At 43.2% G+C, this 22611-nt stretch overlaps 1 protein-coding gene across 1 annotated transcript; it reads right to left on the bottom strand.

Moving 5' to 3' along the window:
- Positions 1-2402: 2402 nt before the first annotated feature.
- On the bottom strand, positions 2403-21374 carry hgfb (hepatocyte growth factor b). Its single transcript, XM_061075974.1, has 18 exons — positions 21189-21374; positions 19382-19541; positions 19005-19117; positions 18261-18375; positions 16424-16572; positions 14645-14765; positions 13167-13285; positions 10587-10752; positions 10353-10486; positions 9441-9534; positions 8142-8272; positions 7414-7443; positions 6772-6877; positions 5849-5923; positions 5493-5642; positions 5263-5369; positions 4633-4775; positions 2403-4166 (listed from the first exon to the last, which is right to left on the bottom strand). The coding sequence occupies exons 1-18, from the start codon at positions 21235-21237 to the stop codon at positions 3987-3989; spliced, it is 2142 nt and encodes a 713-aa protein (XP_060931957.1). The 5' UTR covers positions 21238-21374; the 3' UTR covers positions 2403-3986.
- Positions 21375-22611: the final 1237 nt, after the last annotated feature.

Raw genomic sequence — 22611 nt, 5'->3', positions numbered from 1 at the left:
CTGCTGGATCTGGAAACAAGTTTGACGAGTAAAGTAAGCAGTAAGAAGAGGTAATAATAAGGAGGAAAGAACTTTAGAAAGATCACGCACTGCTGAAGTAAAAGATGGAAAAAGTCTGCTTGCTGCAGGTTACCTCCCACATGAACATTTCCACAATGAGATGTCAGTCAGGCAGCTAGTCAGTTTAAAAATGTACTGATAGTCTCCAGAGTTGAACTCAATGTTATTGTCTAAGTCAAACGGTACGTTTCTGTTTTGAGGTGTTTATTAAGGCTACATTTTCTACTCACTGTTTTTTTTTTTTATCAACTGGACACATTATGAAAAGTGAGAATCTGCCTGACGGTAAACTAAGCATGAGGACAGGATCATGTGTCCAGTATGAAATGCTGATACAGGAAAGATAATTTCTGATCTCACACACTCTCCTCTGCCTTGACGGTAGCAGCCCTACACATGACACCTAGATGTAGACTCTCAAACACACTTACTCACCTCAGTCCTAAAGCTGAGGAGTCCACAGAGAGGAGAGAGAGGCCTAAAAAGAGGTTAGATGACATTACAAAGACAACCCAATTAAATTATGAAAGATATTCTTATTCTAACCAAGTCTGAAACTCAGTGATCTGTAATGGGAGTCCTGTGGCTTATAAAAGCTTTTCCCTGGGATAATCAGTCTCTCTCAGTTTCCTTATCCCTCTTCCAACCACGCTCTCACACACACATGTAACTCACACACACACACTCACACGCACACAGAGCGACCGAGACGCCACCAGTTGCACTTAGATCTCTGCATGCAGTAAGAGTGCCCTGCAACTGTGACTGAATTTCAATGGCCGACCACCTCCACATTTAGTTTGAAATTCATGAGGAAACAACTCATTCTGAATGTGTTCATGGTCCTCTACAGTAACGGCAGAATTCATGAAAATCCGGTGTAGCCCTTATTAAAAACACACACTCATATGCTCCATTCTGGGACTCCTTTGAAGAAGCTAAGATCCATCTAAAGGATTTTATCCTGACAGAATAAATCTTAACTCTTTTCCATATGCTGTAAATATTTTGACATGTTTTGTTTTACCAGTCATCTCCAATGATTGTTTCTGTTTGTCTTTTCCTGCTTTCGTGATTCTATTTATTTATCTCATAGATTGCAATTAAATTGATAGCGTTACCTAATGAGGAGTTTATCCTGTTTAATCTTAACCTGCTTAATCTTTACACATAAATGTGCTTCTATGTGAAACATTTTTCTACATTGATTATGCAAGATGTATAAAGTCATTATCATTACTATGAATATTTAATATTATTATTATTGGAAATGTACATGTATATAATTTGTACATATTTTTTATCTAGGTACTTTTATGTGTTAATTTAGATGCACTTGAGAGAGCTGCAAGTCATGAGTGAATGTTCACTTCCTAGTCTGTTCTCTGTCTAGTGTACACACACACACACACACACACACACACACACACACACACACACACACACACACACACAGAGAGAGAGACAAGTGCTTTCACGCCAGCCTGAACAGCCCTGACACAAGCCATGTTCTCTGGATCATTAGACTCGTGTATGCTGTAGATCTCACGGTGCACTGAGCCAGGGTGAAGTCAGCCCATTCTCACACTTGTTTTCTCTCTCTCTCTTTCTGTGTGTGTGTGTGTGTGTGTGGGGTGTGTGTGTGTGTGTGTGTGTGTGTGTGTGTCTGTGTGTGTGCACAGTTGCCCTTCCATCTGCCTTCCTGGTTATGTCTGCATTTTCTGTCTTTCTGTCTGTCCAGCTGACCTGCAGATGAAAGCAATCTTCTTACGCTTCATCCCCCTTTGATGCTTCTACCGTATCTGTTATCACAGAACGCTCTCTTTGTGTGTGTCTCTCTCTCTCTCTGTGTGTGTGTGTATACCATATGTGTGTGTGGTGTCAGCACACATTGTGCATAGCAACAGAATTTGTCGATCCCCATGTATTTTCTGCTTGCTCTATAAGTTCCTCAATACTGCATTGACGGATTCAGCGTTTAATCTACAGCTCTCAGACTCTTGCTCTTCTGCCCTTACACCTACACTAACACATACAAACGCAGACACACACCTATACACACACACATGAACTCTTTTACCCCTCATATCTATCTCCTACTTCCATCTAAGTGGATGTGTCAGTATATGTGGGGATTCATATGTGTGAGAGAGGGACAGAGAGATTAGTATGATTAGAAGGACATTTTACAGGCAGTGTGCGACTGTGGTGCCATCTCCTGGTGGGGGTGCACAACAGCCTTGTCTTCATTATACAGCGAGAGTGAGAGAGTGACATTTGCATTCAGAGCACTTAAATGAGGCTTTCAGGGAATGCGACAAAATGGAAAAGAAACTCAGGGATTTGATAAAAAACATTTAATATGACAGACATCATAAAATATTCAAAATAATCGCTTGAATTATGTTTTATATTTAGCGTGTTGGTTAAAATGACATGAAGTTTATAGTCAATGTACATTATACAGAGAACAGAAGACAGCACTGTACAACCTCTAGGGTATAGCAGCTTGCAGCATCTTTCAGTGCGCACACACACACACACTCACACACATACTCATATACCCACTCACTCTTAAACAAACATAATGTATTTACAATACAAAACGAGCTCCATCATTTACACTGGTAAAAGAGGGTTGTTAATTTGTTTCAAGGGCCTTTCAGTCATCTCAGTGAAGCGTCTATTACAGACAACACAGTTACAAAGAGCAAACCTTCTTTCCCATGACAAAGTTTAAAGTGACGGACTTTGCAAGGCTAATATCCAGAGTGGATGGAATTGGAGGACTGCCAAGGCCTGAGTGTTGGGAGGGGATAATTCATTCAGCTCTGGCTTTAACATGCACAACCTCAAATGCACACACACGGACACACACACACACACACACACTCTCTCTCCTTCTGCAGTTTCTTTTTTGCATACAGGCCCTGCTGCAAAAAAATGCACACAAACACCCACACACATACACACCCATGATGAATTAACATAAGCATATTAAGGAAATATTTGATTTTGTATAGAAAAAGCTTGCGTGTACACGTGAATGTTACATTTTCTGCTGACTGCCTTACATTCCTTTATCTACACAGGAGGCTACAAGCATCAATATACATACACAGTCAGTGGTATTGTGATAACAGTACAATACTAAACATGGGAGTTTGTTGTGGAGCCGACATGATGAGACAGACACATGGCTAAAAGCTGAAATGTAGATAACATTCTGTACATAATTCATCCGCCAAACACGACATTCATTTTTCTCTTGTTATAGATCTATAAGACCCAAATCACCTGTAGAGTGTCACAAATACACTCATTAAAATACTATGTACAGTAAGGGCCACTTTATGGCGGGAGTACCCTTAACGTTGCCCTACCTTTGGATAGTTTTTCTAAGTGGCCTATTGAGGTACTCTACCGAGGGAGCTGCTGAACCGCTGCACTTTGGTGTTTTAGAACATTCAAGTAATGCCAGGAATCAAGAGTATTCACATGCACACATGCTCTGGTGAATTTCGCCAACAAAGGAGAAAAAAATACATGAAAACCAAATGTTTTGTCTGGTGTGCTTCAAACTCAATCGAGGACAAATTTCCTTTTAACTGTAATATAAAACTTGGAACGGGTCATTTTCTTTTGCAGTAGCTTCATTTCCCATTTCTGAAATACGAATACTTTTTTTCCTCTTCACAATTCCTGTCAGTGAGTCACAGGATCAGTGTGGTGTCTGTTAATACTACGTTTAAATCTTACATCATAACGTTTCCCCTTCCATTCAGCTGTTCTCTGATCAGTTGCTTATTGACCTGTGGGCTATAGACAACACAGACATCTGGTGTCCTAATGCACAGCTGGATTGACAGAAGTTGCGGCTCCGGGCTTGATTTTGTCCCCTGGTTCTGTCTAATTCTCCTCTGGATTTAATCAGTCTCGGGGTTGGGGTAGTACTTGAAGACCTTGTGGATCCACTGGGTGTAGAAGGGCACGTTGATGAAGATGCCCGGCTGGTTGGCCCGAGCGCAGCCTCTGCCATGGACGCTCACGCCGACAATAACCCTGCTGTCTCTATCCTCACACACGAGAGGACCGCCATAATCCCTCTACAGAAGAAGAAATACATAGCACATTTCTCTGCGTCAGTGGTTAGGACATGGCTGCCATCAATGTTTACATTTTCAGAAGGTTTAATGAAAGCTAAATGTTATTTTCATGCCCTCAGTGACAGACAGTGCCGGCAGTATTCGTGAACATGGACATCTCTTTTCCACAGCTAGAAACCACAAAACCGAGGCTTTAATCGCTGATGAAATTTAGTGCAACATTCTACAGCTGCTCTATTTACAACAGACTGAATACTAAGCCTTTGGATTCAAAGAACATTTGTTAGAGATTTAGATCAAACTGAGCTTTGAAAGTGCAATGTGGAGCCAGGGCGCTAATAATCCTCCGAAACTCACACTGGGAACAATCTCTCTATCTGAAGGTGTAAAGGCTTGTTCTTGTTTACCAACAAGTCCTTAAAGCACCATGAGTTCTACTGTGGATTGTTCTTTAGTAACAGTTTACCTCACACACTCCCTCATTCCTCCTGCCTCCTGCACAGATCTTGGTGTCGCTGATGTGGAAGTTCCCTCTGTGCATTTCTCGACATCGCTCGTTGCTGACGATGGGCAGGTTAACCACTTTTAATACATCGTCATGTCCGGTGCCTGAAAGAGTTCAAAGTTGAACGTTATTGCTTCTATTGTGTTGCAGCACATGTGATACAAATGCTGCCATTTTCTGGAGAACTCCTACGCGTTTTGGTTGCACATGATCCTGTAATATAACATAAATAAACATAAATATAACATAGTGATACATTGGGTTTACTTCCATTTTCAGGTACACAGAGGGAAGTGTGAATGAAACATCCAGACACATTTTAACTTTAACCCCGTCTGTACAGCAAGCCACCCAATGAGCAGTACTCATCCAAGGTACAGAAACATATGGCCTAAGCTATTAAGAGACGACTGTGTTACAGTACAGGCGCTCCTCCGACGTATATCATTTAGAGGAAAGAAAATAAAGAAAATAAATCAGGATTGCTGGGGGAAAAAATACAATATATCGTAAACCTGGCAGAGCTGCAGTGATGTGTGCAGCAGCTGCAGTGAATATGAAATATAGAATATCAATATTGAATATCACTACCTTTGGTCTCGCCCCATCCATACATTTCACATATCGTTCCTTCTGGGATGGAGCACCCGGCCACAGGCAGCTGAATCGTATGGACGTTGTCTGCAGGTAGTGCAGGCCTGGACATATTTAATGAAGACAGAAAATGCAGAGCATGATTAACATCGCATATTCACTCGCACACACAAACATGCTGCATATCAATGTTATGTATGCTCAAGATGATTTTTCCAGGCACTCACTTCGACAGCCTTATGAGGGCTAAACTCGAGCCCTCTGGGCCACATATCACATGAGCTATGCTCACTTCCTGTCTGTTGGACCAGTCAGCAGCGCCCTCTCCAATATCAGAGACTCCCAGCCACACACGATACTCACTGAGGTCCGGAACGCTGGAGACGCAGAAGACAGAGTTAGTACTTTATAAAATATTCCACTTTTATTACTGGGAAACAGTAGCCACTGAAAACAGTCTATTAAGCTTTAATATAGGGGGATATATATATATGAAATGAACTAATACATTTTGCATTAAATACATTGACAGTTTAAGGTTTAAGCAGAAGAAAATAATTCAGATTTAACAGATGAGCGTTACCATGAGGAGAAGCACTGTCTGTCAGTGAGGACCCACTTCTCTCGTATCAGTGAACCCCCACACCAGTGCACGGAGCTGGGGAAAGAACAAGACATCAATGGCACATAGAGGACTTATCCAGTACATCAGCAGCTGTAAAACACTTCCCATGAATTAGTGCTGTTATTGTTGAGGAGTGTATCTATCTTCCACTTCTAGACATCTGGACAGACATCTGTCTATCTGTCAGTCTGTCTCTCTGGCTGTGGCTCACATATTTCAATAACTGTTCATCCTAACTGCTTCACACATGGCATGTGTTTCGCTGCGGCTCAATTACTGCAGGTAAGTTTTACAGTTTCAGAAAGAAAGCTGTAACCAGTATTACTACAAGCCAAGCAAACAGGCAGCTTTAAGGCAGGCACAGAAATTAGCCACTGACATTGTGCAGAGCCATATATTGACTTAACTGTGAGGAAAGCCATGGGAACTATGCATACAGTGTATTTTAAACGTTTGCCCTGAAGTCCTGTTTCACTGCATTGTTTGGGGAATCGGAAAGAATGTCATATAAGTGTCTACACTAAATTATATTCTGTGAATTTTGGCTTTGCTGGCTTTAAAGTGTGCTGTTGGTACTGCAGTGAAAAAATGCTGCAGTACTGCACTGCCTCCTCCTAAACAACAGATAACTTTTATAATTAGGTGAGTGTTGTTTCTCTGCAAAACTTCGGCTGGATCATATATATATTTTGTCAAACGTTTGCATGCAGGGATACATAGCATTGTGCAAAAGCCTATTTTTTAACTGAAAACAAAAATATATAGAAAGAACAATCTCACTGAATTATTTATGAATTCAAGAGTAGTATGGGCAGGATAGCCTCCTGTGTTTTTTTCGCTGTTCGAGAAAGATGTGTGGAATATTAAATGCACCGCTGTACCCTTTCTGTATGCTGACCATCCAGCTTCCGTCTGATATCCTCACTGGACCTCCTCCAACAATCCTTGTTCGCTTATGGATGAAACAATTCACAGAGGACAGCTCACCTGGAAGCAGAAACACGCACACAGATAGGTTAACGCCTCATGTTATGCGATATGTAATTCGTTTAAAATATAAAGACACACTGTAGTTAACTGGTTACATATTTGCAACACAAGGGGCACTTGAGCTGTCTAATGATTCACTATAATCATTATTATATATAAAACAGCGGTTATGCTGATGATGCCATTAGTTGAGGTAATTAGTGAATATGCTCACATAACACATGAGCATAATTATAACTCTGAATGTTGAGGAGTTCACCCTCTGTTTTTGAGTTATTTTACAGAGATGAGTGTGTGTGATGAGTCACACGCACACACACACACACACACAGGCAGGCCTATAAATGCACATACACAGAAACAGATGTCATCATGACAACATAATGTCCCGCATCATGTATCATAATAGCTGCACATAAAAAGGACTTCATCGAGTTCTGAAAATACCATTCTTCTTGCCTCGGAGGCGATTGAATAGCAGCTGAGCAGACACAGACAGACGGAGACAGACAGATACAGACAGAGACACTCACCCAGTGGAATGGTGTTCTGTGAACCATCACCTGCAGGGAAAAGGAGACGAGACAAACAAGGTAGAATTAAGTGATACAAGATAAGAGGCGACCCCACACACGGGTGTACGTTTCACAGTAGAAGTAGCCGCAGCAAAGAGGGCCAGGGTCATGTCACTGTCATTTTCCAAAATCAGAGTCGTTTGATTGAATGTAACACAAAAGTGTATTTCACATTTCAAATTCAATATCAACAGGTTTTTCAAATTGATTTTCAAATGGATGGAGGTTTATACATTTATTGTCATGTAAAGTATGAGTCACTATTCATAAAAACTGTTTTTAAAATATTTGATAGATTTTGATTAGCCAAATGCACCATGCCTACCTGCATAATTTGATCTAATCACAATACCACAAATACATAAACAAAGATACGGTCATGATGCTTTTTGGTGCATGTTGAAATGGTTAGAAGAAGAAGCCTCCCCTGTCCTCCTGATGAGTTGTGAATCTCCTCTGACACACACTGACCTGCAGGTGTAGACAGATCTACACACTGCGAACAAAGCACGTGTGTGTGTAAGTGAGGCAGACCACCAGACAGAGCAAGCAAATCTTCTCTAGCTCAGTCTGAGATCCGGGAGTGTGGCAAATTTTCAATTTTGCACGGCCTTACAGATTGTTTCCCCTTACAGTGTGTATGCAATTGTGTGCGCCTGCACGAAGACACGTGCACATCCACTTACATGGGTTTACAGTGCAGTAGTCCCAGGGTATGGCAGAGTTGTTGGTATAACACCAGGGGCCGTGTTTGTCTTTATCAGGATTTCTGCAGTAGTTTCCCTCCAGGCCAGACATCAGCATGTCCCTCTCACCGCTGGACAAACACAAAAGAGCCAATAAGTAATCTGTCATCAACATTCATTAGGCCCAAAGGACGATTTCAAAACATATGGAATTTTTTTTTTATCATTCAGCTGTTGATGAAAGTAATAAGAATTTACCGGTGATTTACAACCATAGCTCAGAGTTAGCCAAAGATCGGATCTGGACAGTTAGACTACACAGCTGTGTAGGCTCTGCAGAGGGATTACTCACTGAGACAGAATGCATCCACCTACACCCACATACCTATGGCATTGCTTGTGTAGACATATCACACACATGAGTTTTATTCTCCTAAGAATTTTGAAACCACAAACAGAATTCTTTCCCACGCTAAATTCCTGAGCTGATAAGGTGGATAATTGTAGGAGAAAGGGAGACACGAGAGAGGGGACGCTGGGTATCAAATCAAAGCAATGCGGAGTTTCAAATCTGTGTTTATATGTGCTGTATTTCTAGCAGCTAGGATAACAGCCGGCTCTCAGTCGGACTCCCGAACCCTGACTTCTGACCCTGGGCAGGAGCCAAGCGGCGGAGATGATTGGCTTTGAGGTGTTCTTACGGAGAAGGGGGTTTAGGGTCAAAGGTGAGGCGTGAAGTGAATATCTCCCAGCCAAGTTATCACTGGGAGTCATTCCTGGCGAGTTAGGTCATCTTCAGGGAAACACTTCTCCGGCCATTAGGAGATGCTGGAGAGGCTACTCACGGCACCCGCAGGAGCTGTTTTGTCCTCGGAGAAAGAAGAGGCCCAACTCGACCTGCTAACAACACTACGACTTAACTGGAGGTCAATAAAAGGTCACCTCTCCACACTAACCACCACATATCATGTTCGCACACATGGTTCTTGAAAACATAAATGCATTCTCCTGCACACTGAGGCTTTCATGGACAAGCCTCTATCACTGAGAGCTAATTTCTCAAGTACTCGTTCTCCTTTTGAAACCCATCAAATTTGCATTTTATGATAATTCTGCTCGTTATCAGTGGTTTTCTTTGATGCCACTGAGCTCTTTAAAAATCTCGTTGCTTGCTACACTCCAGTGGTACAATAACTGTGGGACATTTTGATCTCTATTTTTAGCAACTTGTTCTTGTCTGCAGTTTATGGATGGAGTAGATCTGTGTTGTACATTGTGGTTTGGGAAAGTTGCCTGTACCTGTTGCTGTGGTCGGTCCAGGGAGCACAGGGCAGGTTTGATCTAGTCCTTGACAGCTCTCCTTGGTAAGTCTCTCCAAAACCTTCGTAGCAGACTAGATTTGGACAAAAGAGAGGAAATAAAATCCAATAGGCAAACGAGACATACAAACAACTTTAAACAGGAAACAAGAGGCAAGAGCCAGGATTGCTAAGCTTATGTAAAATTGCAAAACCCTAACCCAAATCTTCAAACCGTCATTGTGCATTTGTCATACGTTGTGCAATAATCGGTTATAATCGGACGAATCAAAACAACTCCTAAATTCTTAGCTACTTTGCTTTTCTTTGGATCTAAAGCTGGGAAAACAAAGTCATCCACGATGATATCTTAGAAAAACATGGGCCATAAATAAGGTTTTGAGGCTGTCTGTCACCCTACATCTCATACGGGAATGCATTCAACCCTCAGGGGTAGACCACAATACAGCCTCAGAGAGGGTTTATAATCCCAATGCAAGGCCACGCCATCTCAAAGAAATACACCATAGATCCCTTGGGAAATTTGAGTTTGCGTACTCAGCCATGCATCTACATCTTTTACTTCCAAATCTCTTGCTACAATCCTGTCAAGCACAAATTCTTCCACTCCATCTTTCACTGCCCAGTGAGACCTGATGATCCTGAGCCGCTGTCAGGGCTCGTTTATGTGAGGCGCGGTGGTCCGTCCTTCCCACAGTACTATAGGGCAGCAGTTTTCCACAGGGACGGAGTAAACCGGGCTACTAAATAATATGTGTGGTTACAGGGTCTCATGTGAACTCAAAGGTCCACAAACTTTGAAAATGCAGACTATTGTTTGGCTTCTGATGTAGAGCAAACCAACTCTCCCCTTGCTGGTCTGAGTGCTGGATAATACGGTTGAGTCTCTCACCACTGACACGGTTTGCCTGGGTGCCGCACTGAGGGATGCTGCTGCAGAACATTGTGCGGACTCTGGGGTCCGTAGTGAAGCACCAGGGGGATTCTTGGCCATCTGGATTGCGACAGTAGTTTTCTCTCAAGTCCCTGAAAAACACAGAGAAAGTCTGGGTTATTAACTGAAGATTTAAGTGCATGCAGGTGGTTGAGTGAGTGGGCGGTGGTCTTATGTGAGTGTCTGACTCACTTGCAGGGGTAGGCCTGAGGAAAGAATGTGTGGTTATGGGGATGCTGGGAGTCCCAGCGTTGGCAGGTTAGTCCGGTGGGTGTCATGTCCACTGTCCCCTTATAACCCCGCCCTCTGCCCTGGTAACACTCGGTGGTTTCCACCCTATTGCTTTCAGGGGGGGTTTCTGTGAAAGAGAAAAAACACATTAAGGGGTTTGTTTGGTCAAGGGAGCGCGCAACACGTGTGACACACTCAATCATCTTTTTATAACAACCCAAGCTTACACAGTTTTATGGGATAATACAAAACAATAAAGTATATAATAGTAGTTAAGACTTTTGTGGTGTTATAGTTGGAGCATAAAAGACTAAGACACATTTAATAATGTCAAAAGACAATTGATGCTGCAGCCAACTGAGAAAACATTTTACGATTATTGAAACCTGCTATTATTGAAATAGCCAAGCTATCCACACAACATGACTTATTTCCTACAGCACACTCAAAATATATGATAATCAGCCTAATAAATGCTGGGGAACACACTGTACAAGAGGTATCCTATAATTGCAGTCAACTGGTCAGGCAACATCAGGATACAATTTCAAATGTTACCGAACCAAAGTAGAAAGTAAGGCCTCCTAATTTATCCTGTGATTTTCACAGAAGAGGCAAAGCAATGCTGAGAGAACAAATTTAGAGTTGAGTCATCTCCGACTTGAACTTTATAAAAGCGAGGCGGGTGAACTGTGGCATTGCACTGAGATCTTGATGTACTACATTGCAGGTTATAGAGCAGCACTCGTGGTCTTATTTCTCCGCCCCTTTCAAGATTTTTTAAAATGATTGCTCTCACTCACACATGTGATGCCGCGGCTCTGATTCCAGTCATAGCAACCGCACAATGCAGGATTTTATCTGTCGGCACCAAATATTTCGCAATGTAACAAGTTGCTCGGATCAGGAGTGACAGTGAAATCAATTGGGGTCAAAACTTCCATTGTGTGTGTGTGTGTGTGTGTTTAATCAGATCGTTGCACATCCACACATTTATATGGAATAATAAATAGTAAATGATTCAGCGCTCAGGAAATATTCAGTGCCTTTGACGTGAGGAATGGCTGAACAGCCTCGATGTCTTGGCCACCTGCTTTCCCCCAGAACAGCTTCCTTTATGAGTTTGGATCAGAACGACCTACAGTGTGATGCAGCTGGAAATCTTATCTGCTTGACTTTTCACTGCTCATTATACAGAAGTTACTTGAGTCCATTAATCTGCACATTGTGCATGATTGCATCAGACAGTGTGTAAAGATGCACATCCTCAAAACCACAAAACAGATGTTTTCAGACTGTGCAGTGAATCTAAACATAGATATGCACTGTTTGTGACAGTAAACAGTAAACAGTAGAACCTTGACAAAAGACCACTTTGTCTCTCTGTCTCTTGCCCTCCCTCACCCGCCTTGTTTTGATTAAGGCGAACTGGGTCGTAAACATACTGTTCCCGACAAACTCCCATATCAGACAGAGAGAGATGGAGGGAGAGACAGAGAGAGATGGAGAGAGAGCAGAGGGACAGACAGAAAGAGACGGAGAGAGATCAGAGGGAGAGACAGAGAGAGATGGAGAGAGAGCAGAGGGACAGACAGAAAGAGACGGAGAGAGATCAGAGGGAGAGACAGAGAGAGATGGAGAGAGAGCAGAGGGAGAGACAGAGAGAGCAGAGGGAGAGAGCAGAGGGAGAGACAGAGAGAGCAGAGGGTAGGAGATGGTTTTTAGAGAGGGGGGAAAAAGCAAGGGTTGGGGGGGCCGTGAATCACTGGGTCCACATGGAGGAGTGCCATCTAGTCAACAGGCTGCCAGGGCTGCTGATGATTCTAGCAGGCAAACAGGCCACTCGCAGACTCAGGAGAAAGAAGCTGATCCCTGCAATAACACCACTGCTCCCCCCCTTTCTCTCTCTCTCTTGCTGTTTTATGTTCTTCAGAACCACTGTGGCTGTCTCAGCGACTTGTTCCTGATGACATGGTCAACAAAGAGAAAGCGCTGATCTGTCGGTTTCCTGCGAGAGCACGGACACGACAAAACACAGGCACACATGCCCGGCTCACTAATCAATCACACACGAGTGTAGGAGGTGTAATGAAAGCAATCTGCCTGTAGTGTGTATGACCCTGGCGTGGTGTCGCGGTGGGTAATAGGAAGTTAATGTGGAGCCGTAACTGAGCCCTGCGCCGTTTGACCACCACACGTAAGAGCTGGCATAGAACAATAAACAGCAGGTCAGTGGTGCAGCGGAAAAATAAACAATCCGGCTGTTAGAGAAGACATAACAGAGAGCCAGCGCTAAGAGGGGGGGGGCTACGTGTGTCTGAGTGTGTGTGCGTGAGTGTGTATGTGTGTGCATTCAATGGTATCGGCCAATGAGAGGAAGAGGAGTGGTCAAATGAAAGGTACAGGAAGTTGTAAATCGTGGTGCGGTCAATCATGCTTCATGGGCCCGTACCGAAACCCAAACACACCCCAAACAGACACGCGCTTATCGTGCATGAGAAATGCTAATGCAGTCAACCACACACAAACAAACATGCTTACCACAAACTTTGATGTCGCAGTACTCCCAGGGTGTGTTTGGGTCTGTGGTAAAGCACCAGGGTCGGTGGCGTCCGTCTGGGTTCCTACAGTAGTTATCGTCCAGGCCCTCGTCGGGGTGCCTAATACAAAACATACAGTATGAAATAACCTCAGGGTTAAGATGAAAAAAAAGCAACATTTTTTTTTTGTACTACTGTATTACCCCGCCTATAGTGTATTCATATTTATATATATTTATATTTTTATCCTGCTCATAGTGTATTCATCGTTCTTATATCATAAAATTCCTGTTAATACTGTAATATTCCATTTATATTTCTACTGTTCAGATCTTATTTATTTACATTTTCACTTTAATATGCACAATACTCTGCACTTTTACTGCCTTTTTTGCACTTCTGGTTAGACGCTAAACTGCATTTCGTTGTATATGTACCTGTACTGTGCAATAACAATAAAGTTGAATCTAATCTAAAAAAAAGAGGATTGCAGAAAATTTTATTTTTGTAGCTCATAGCACAGCTCTTTACAAAATAGTGGTACAAAATAGTAATTGTTACATCATTCTTAAGGCCCAGAGATATCTGAAAAAGATGTTTCCATCTGAATCCGTATGAGAAGCGAGTACAAGCAGAGAGACAATTCCCCATTCGGCGCAACTGCAGCATTAATAACAGGAACGGTGCACAGACTCCTATCTGTGAATCTGCTCAGCGATCGGGGGAAGCGAGGAGGAAAATGAGCTCCACCGCTGCAGGTGTTCTACAACAGGAAGTCATCCCCGGGTCCCACATCCCTCCAGGCCTGCTGCCTCCAGGTCCACGCAGCATCAGGCTGAGGGACACTCTCATTACATTAGCGCTATGAGCAGCCAGGGACCTCGTTTACACAAACACTTGGATGATTAAGGATGTGTTAACGAGTCCCCCACTAATCCAGACCACCTGCCATCCCACAAGCTGGAACAGTCCCGCCACAGATGCACACAGCCGGCGTGCTACACACACGGAAAGAGGACGTAATATAGTAATATATGGCCTCCCTAAAATAGGTACGAGCTTATCTCATGGCTGGACACGAGTCAGTTCTATAATCTACTGACAGCTTAAAGGAATTTGGGCCAATTAATACAGAGTGAAGATTTTTCCAAGCATAACACGGCTAAAAAGACCAAATTACACGCTGGATTCTGATGGCAATCTCTCAGGGAAACACACACTGTCTGACTCCAAATCACTTAATCTCCAGACTTAGTGCACCACAACCACATGAAGATAATATATCAACGTGTTATTACATCAAGTACTCTCGTAGTGTTTTAGTATTCCGTTACATGAATCCATGTGTGTGGGCTTAAGTGTGATTGAGCCGGCACAACTCACTGGGATGCAGAGTGATGTTATGCAGGTGTGTGTGTGTGAGTGTGTGTTAGTGAGTGTGTGTGTGTGTGTGTGTGTGTGTGTTTGAGAGTGTGTCACCTCTTGGGGTGGTACAGGTGTTTGTGAGGTTCCTCCAGGTCCCAGCGCTGGCATTCCCTTCCACTCTCTGTGTGGTCCATGGGCCCTCGGTAATCTTCCCCATTACAGCTCATGCACTCCACTGTGGAGCAACGACACGTACACACACACACACACACACACACAGAGAGAGAGAGAGAGAGAGAGAGAGAGAGAGAGAGAGAGAGAGAGAGAGAGAGAGAGAGAGAGAGAGAGAGAGAGAGAGAGAGAGAGAGAGAGAGAGAGAGAGAGAGAGAGAGAGAGAGAGAGAGAGAGAGAGAGAGAGAGAGAGAGAGAGAGAGAGAGAGAGAGAGAGAGAGAGAGAGAGAGAGAGAGAGAGAGAGAGAGAGAGAGAGAGAGAGAGAGAGCAAACAGTTTAGAGAAACACTATCAACAGTAAGGAGTTCGCTTTCCCCAGGCGATATTCTGAGCACAGAATAAAAATAAATGTAGCTTCTAATTTAATACATTTGACTTCATCATGTTCTGCCCCCAGATAGTTTTGAAACATTTAGCAATAAAAGCCTCCATATATAAATGATAGATCTCCAGGTTCAGATTTTATAGACACATACACTCGTGTATATAATGTAAAGAGGTACATGTTATATGTCGCGCTAATGAAGGCAAGGATTTCTTTGATGTAAAAGCAGCATTTGTTCCATGGTGAGTAGTACACACCGTCTAGTTTAAACAACGGAGAGCATGCAGATTAGAAACAGATGTGTATGAGTCCACTGCTGTCATGACAGAGCACATTTAGTTCCACTGGCCTGTGTGTGTGTGTGTGTGTGTGTGTGTGTGTGTGTGTGTGTGTGTGTGACTTTGTGCAGCACGCCATGTTTTCGTGTCTGTGTGTGTGTTTCCCATTAGGACCAGCTAATTTCTGGAGAAACCCTTCCAGTCATTTTCTCCCGAATGAAAGCAGGCACTCTATCAAAATAAAAAGTAATTATCTGTGCTGTACAACTTGCGATAACCCTGTTGGGACACCATATGTGAGCCGGAGAGCAAGAAGGATTCCCTCCCTGTCTTATCGAACTGCAGCCCGGTTCCTCATTAACGTGATACAGTGTCATACATGCGGAGGAAACAGCCCCTCTGACAGGTTGAATCTCCGGGGATTAGATAACAGAGGTCGTTAACATCCCTTATTCAGGAAGACATCAGTGCCTGACAGTGGTACTTTGTGCTATAACATTTACGTTGAAACACTGATGAGACCTTTTCCCTTTCTCTCATCACAACCGGATGAATATCTAAGTTTTATTTATACGAACTCATAACCTGAACTCAGCGGCTTTCCTTCTGTGTGCACCACAGGGACCTGAAACAGCTCACAATTTAGATATTGGATGTGACGGAGGGATTAATAATTTTACATTCACACACCAGCCTATAAGTTCAAACCATTTAAAAAAAACCTGGACATGATGGAATAAGAGAGGACAGCGTAAACTGAACCACACACCTGGAAATGGCTGCAGCTGGCCTCCTGTGCACCCTCTCACACACAAACACACACACCAAACACACACACACACACACACACACACACACACAGCTGTAGAGCAGACCACTGTAAGGGCCAGCTTTGCTCAGTCCAGGGTATTACGTGATTGCCTAATTTGCTGCAGCTCATTTCAAACTATCAAGCCTCAATTGGTGAGGCAATTTGCAGCATGCGATATCTTAAGATGAATGTGGGCTCCCATGTATACAGACATGTTTTGCATGTGTGTGTCTGTGTGTGGAGCCTACCCTGTGAACACTGGGGTATGCCACACTCCTGGTGTCTGAGGTGTGCCTGGGGGTCCGTGGTGAAGCACCATGGGCCAACGCTGGAGTTGTCTGGGTTGCGGCAGTAGTTTTCTCTGAGGTCCCTCTTCCTGAACCTCTTGGACATGAATCTGTCAGGAGCAGAGGGGCAGTCACATAAACAGACACATGTACCAAAACCAGTTGCCAGATATTTTCTTTTCTCTCTTTCAAACAGCCATGGCCCCTTTTTTGTTTTTATGAAAGAATGACGAAACCTTTTTTCAATTATGAAAGAGTCTGAACCTGACGGCTGAAGCCTGCCTGTTGATATTACTGGTGGAATTTAACAAGTGGAAAAGTAATGGATGGCAATGTTAAAAGATCAAACCATCAACGACTGGAGGTTGTGAGTTAAAGAAAACACATGTAATATGTAGAAGCAATGTTAGTTCTCCACGTGATGGGTTCTGAGTACAATGTAAACACATCGACAAATGACTCACATCTTCTACATCAGGCAAGCATATGGCTGTGGTCAGCAGTCGTGATGATTTATATAATGTCATCTTTGAGTCAGCAGTGTTTTCCACATGACGATGAAAAGATAAAAGTTTGATGTGAGGTTTTCAGTGGATTGGGTGATGACAGTGACAGACATGAAAAGACCTTAGCAGGGCAATCAAAAAGAGGAGAAACCCTTCACTGATAAAATTGCAATTTCTCCTGTGTGTGTCAGTCAAAGTTTCCCATGACTGTGAGTTGACTGATAAAACATACAAAGTGCCTGGGTCTAATTACCTGAACTACAGAGACGATAATAGCGGTCTGATAAAGCAGGTTCACTGGAGGTACAACCGCTGCCCTCTTTGATTCATCTGCGACAACTCACTACAAAGCTTTGCAAAGTCATTTAATTCCTCTGAGGGGCGTGGAGAATGAAGGAGGTAGCATGTGTGGGTGGGTGGGTGGGTGGGTGGGTGTGTGTGTGTGTGTGTGTGTGTGTGTGTGTGTGTGTGTGTGTGTGTGTGTGTGTGTGTGTGTGTGTGTGTGTGTGTGTGTACAAGGTTCTCTTATAGTTATAAATATGTGTAACATGATAAACTTTACTTTACTTCTGTTTTCTCCTTAGTGTTGTTCTGTCCTACATTGACAAAACTTAGTGACTGAAAACATAGCAACAAGTCTCCCAAAAGACGCATGCGAAAGAAAAAAATCCCTTTATTATATAAAATGTGTGTCATATTGTTCACGTTTCAGAAACCATGATGATAATATTTTCACTTACTGCAACAAGTAGTAGTGGACTGAATATAAGTACTGCTTTGGACATTTTTACCAGGCTGTTCCTAAAGATCAGTAATATCATAATAATTTAGAAGGCATTGCTTTACTTATGGTTTTAAACTCCAGCTCATTGTTTCTTGTCTGTTAGGAGCAGCAATGTTTAAGAGAGTCTAAATGTGTATTGAAAAATTAGCTTAATCTGGGGCGTTCACTTACAGAGTTTAACAACAGGCTGCTAATTAGATATGATTCTAATCCCAGTAACACACACACACTCACGCACAGAATTGAGCACACACACGCCTTGAAAAACAGTTGGGACGCGGCAGGAAATGATCTGTGACTCTGTAAAGTGTTACAATGAGGTCAGTCCTGATGAACGACTGCTCTCAGGAGCCTAATCAACCCGTAATATATCATACTCATTTACACATACAAGCACGTACAGACTGGCCTTCGGCTACTATAGCTAATTGCATCTCTCACAGGCCAACACTAACAGTGGGAAGTAGCTTTGACACGATTTTGTTTGACGTTGTCGAGAGAGTCTTACTTGTGTTCATGAGGAATAGGAGAGGCCCAGGCCTGGCACAGGATCCCACTCACTGTCACTGACCTCCGACCCCTGTAGTTCTGACCTGTACCCACAATGCACTCTCTGACATAGTCTGGAAGAGAGACAGAAAGAGAGAGGATGAAGAGCGGACCTACAGACTGAAATAAACTACAAGAAAGACATGAGGAGCCAACGGCCAGAGAGCGATGTCCTGCACAGGGAGCCAGTGTGGCCGGTGATGAGGAAAACAGACCGACAGAGATGTTCACACTGAGCTGAACAAGGACGGTACAATGCCAAAAGCCAAATCTGTTTTCTTAATCTTCTGCAAAACATTTGGAACAAGCAAACTAGGCTGCACAGCTTGCATGTTCAGTGCTGTGGTCAGTCCTGAGTCAAGTGGGGCGGGGGGTTCATCATTTACACAAACAGGGCTTAATGACAGAAAATGAACCATAATATGCTGGGACACAATAAACACGACAATGGTCCTTCCCTTCTTCGTGTTCCTCTGGAGGAATGCAAACTATACAAAGCCAAATCCCTTGAAAGAAAATAGTTGGAAAACTCGATGACCTTCTTGATTTTAAAGCCACATTTGAGTACTTATACTGAAACAGTGTTGCTGACTAGAAATGAAACTACATATCAAGACGATTTTCTGACGGAAGAACATCGTGACGGGTTGACATTGCTTTGGTATCAGGTGGTAGAGAGTCCAGGTGGAACAGTGGAGGGCACCTTTCTTTTGATAGAGTTGGTAGTTGAAGTCCTGTTGGCTCTGAGCTCCTTGTGCGTTCCTATCAAACGACAGCCACTGGCATTTCCTGTTGCCATGATCATAGAGGAATGCTCTGGAGAATAAGGAGGCAGAGAGAAAGGGGAAGGGTGAAATAGTTGATGGTCACTTTTCTCTAACTACTTAGCAAAAACCAAGACAGGGCAATTAAAACTGTGGCATGTGTATGCAGGGCACTTTTGGGACCTGCTGGACAGGACAGACAACAATGAATAACTCCTTTGATGAGCATAATTAGGCAAACAAGAGGGACCACAACTTTGCTCACATTGCACTACAGTGAGCAGATGAAAGGGCGATGTCATGAGGGTGGACATACCTGCAAGTGAAGGGCAGTCTTTTGTTGCGGCTGCAGGATCGAGCACATTTGGCCATGCTCAGCTTCCTGGATTTGGTCAAGTGGGAGGGATCAGGAGACACCAGGACCAACCGTATACCCTCAGTCTTCTGATAGTCCTGGAGCGCATTTCGCCGGCCCTCTAATACACAGTTACATAACAAGGGCTCTCAGCAGTGTTTATTTGACAATTGTGCATTTAGCTGACACTTATCTGCACAGAGCATGAAGCAGAGCCCGCCCAATTTATTGGTTGGCTGAGAATGATGTTTGCCAATATGAGCCTGTAAAACTTTATTTTTTTTGCAGAGTAAACAATGCATTTTGGACAATATTTTCTTAACTCAAGTTCTATAAATTTGCATGTATTTGTGCTTGTGCTTTCTTTTAGTTATATAGAAGATTATTTTTTATTTAACTGTAAAATTGTAGGCCTCTATTATAATTTCTTTGTCACAAGGGTTGGATAACTGCATCTTAGGAATTATTAGCATATTTCTATGGGCCGATGAAGTGGTATCGACATTTCTTTGCCCCCAATTGACACTGGGCCCCTAAGAATATTGACCATACTCTGGTATAGATTATAAATATGCATTATTCATAAGCCCATTAGACAGAAGACCCACTGGAAACTGACATCCTGGAAACGATGACAGTGTAATAACTGACTGAGACGTCAAGGTTCATGTTTCTGGCGCCAACAATACACACATAAGCCTCACCACGACAACAAGCATGTCTGCCAACTGGATGGTTTGGGTCATTTCATTGGTTTTATGATTGTTTTATTCGATATTAAAGACTCACTGTGGCAAACCGGCCCCTGTGGTCTGGGAGTCACTGAGGATGATCAGCTAATGAGGCCACACTGAGAACACCGGGGAACAGCATTACAATGTGTGCATTAGTCTGATTTAACTGCTATTAATGAAGAGGACCTAATGGGATGCACAGTCATTTATCACTGCTCCTCATGAAACCAAGGTTGGAACACACACACACACACACACACACTGGCACACAATCAGTGGTGGCCCTGCCTCAGTCGTTGGTGCACTCCAGTCAATTGAAGAGATCTCATCCAAACAGAACAACTCGGCTACTATAGCTAATTGCATCTCTCACAGGCCAACACTAACAGTGGGAAGTAGCTTTGACACGATTTTGTTGTAGTGATGTGTCAGATTCAGAGTGTGTGTGTTTCGGTGGAGGTGTTGAGCACCGTGAGAATCCCAGAGGACCACACGCCGTCATCATAGTATTTGAAACCATCCTCAACTTAACTCACCAGCTCATCAATTTCTCTGCCTGAGCGCAATGAGCCGGGTGACTGGCGCACTGATCTGATTGTAAAGTGGGTCGTTCAGTAGTCACTTTATCGACCTGATTCCTCTGCTGGTCCAGCGGGATGAGCTTCAGCAGTAATGCGTCCATCAGCGAGGGCAACAGCGTCGTTTTCATATCTGATTATTTTATCTCGTAACAATGATCAGTCTAAGCTCTTCTGGCTGTTTTTTTGAATATACAAATCTTAAAATGTATCCTGTCAGAAATATAAATAGTCACAAATTGTAAAGACTGAACACTGCAGAGTTGTTTTTGTAAAGTATCACAGAGACTGATTTAGTTAGAACACAATAGAATAGAAGTAGGTTTTTATTTCTAGTAAACCTCCAGTTTCCCAGTCTTCTGAGCGCACGGTGCGTTCAGGCGTCAGCTCCACTCCGCGGTGACGCAAGCCGCGCTGCGAGTCTGGCGCTTGTAAAATAGTTTTCTCCAAACTTACCAGAACAAGAGACGAGGACGAGCCCGAGGACGATCCTGTAAATCCACATCCCCGCGTCACACCTCAACACAGCTCCGGGAACAAACTGGGAAATGTTCGCCTCTCACTGCGCAGCGCTGTCCGATCGCAACCAGGAGATGAAGCTTCCACCACTGCACAGAGGATGCGTCTCCTCTCTAAGTACTTCCTCGCCTCCCTCCCTCCCTCCCTCCTTGTCTCTGCGGGTGTATGACTTTATCTCTCTCTCTCTCTATCTTTCTCTCTCTCTCTCTCCCTTTCTTTTATCTCAGTGTCTGTTTCTCTCCTTCATCCTCACTCCTCCTCAGTTTCAGTGTTTTTTTGGTTTTGCTTGTAAAGTCGCAAACACAATATCTCCAAAGCTTCAATAGCAATGCTAAGTATATCTATATTGAATTTGTATTCATTCATTCTATTCCTATTCATTCACACCCCCATATACAAATCCTATATAGTGAGAATATTAATGTGAAACTTCTTTATTTCTCTTTTTTAAATAGCATTCCCTCTGATAGAGCTTTTCTATGATAGAAAACCATAAAATTATGTTATTATTAGCTATGACTTATGGCGATAGGTAAAAACATTGCGTGCCAGATGAAGGGCTGTTACTTAAGTGGAGATCTATTGCATAAAGATGTTCAAAGCATCAACATCTTGTGCAACATATTCTGTCGGGAACTAATGGGAAAGTTATTCCTGATCAAAAAGAAATACTGTTGGATTAAAAAAAATATCTCAAAACACAATAAGGCTTATGCACATGTACACTTCCGATCACATCTGACTGACATTCATATAGGTTATATGTCCCTGTGGGGAAATTATAGATGAACACTAATGTATATAGATTCATCAGATTCTGTATCCTCTTCATCCAACAGCTTCCCACTCAATCATCTACTGGCAGCTACTTGTCAGTGATGGGAAACTCAGTAGAGATGTGAAAGAAGGGGGGGGGGGGGTGTTATGATACTTTCCTTCTTCCCCCCGTGTTAGATAAGGACTGGAGTTACTGGTGTGTGTGTTTGTATGTGTGTGTGTGTGTGTGTCTGTGTGTGTGTGTGTGGCCCATTCCTCTCCTGAGTGCCATCCCTATTTGCAGCGATGACAGCATGAGATAGGAGACAGGACACTGGAGCTGACCGAAGCTTTTCCCCCCTAAACATCACCTCTGATGTGTCGGTCACACGGCAGCACTCCTGTCCTCCGGTGACGGGTGATTGGCGCACGCTAAGTACCGATCAGATGGATTCACTGTCTTTTCCTCAAACTAAAAACCATGTGCACAAAACCAAGCCGATGGATGAACATGTAGGAGGAGGCAGTCACCGTCTTCTCTCTGCCTCAATGAGTAATGCTCCTGCAGCTTCCTGACAGGACCACAGAGTCGTACACAATTATA

This window comes from Limanda limanda, chromosome 8, assembly GCF_963576545.1.
Source record: "Limanda limanda chromosome 8, fLimLim1.1, whole genome shotgun sequence".
Taxonomy (NCBI): Eukaryota; Metazoa; Chordata; class Actinopteri; order Pleuronectiformes; family Pleuronectidae; genus Limanda; species Limanda limanda.
Note: the sequence above shows the minus strand (reverse complement) of the source record. Positions and strands in the feature narration are given on the sequence as shown.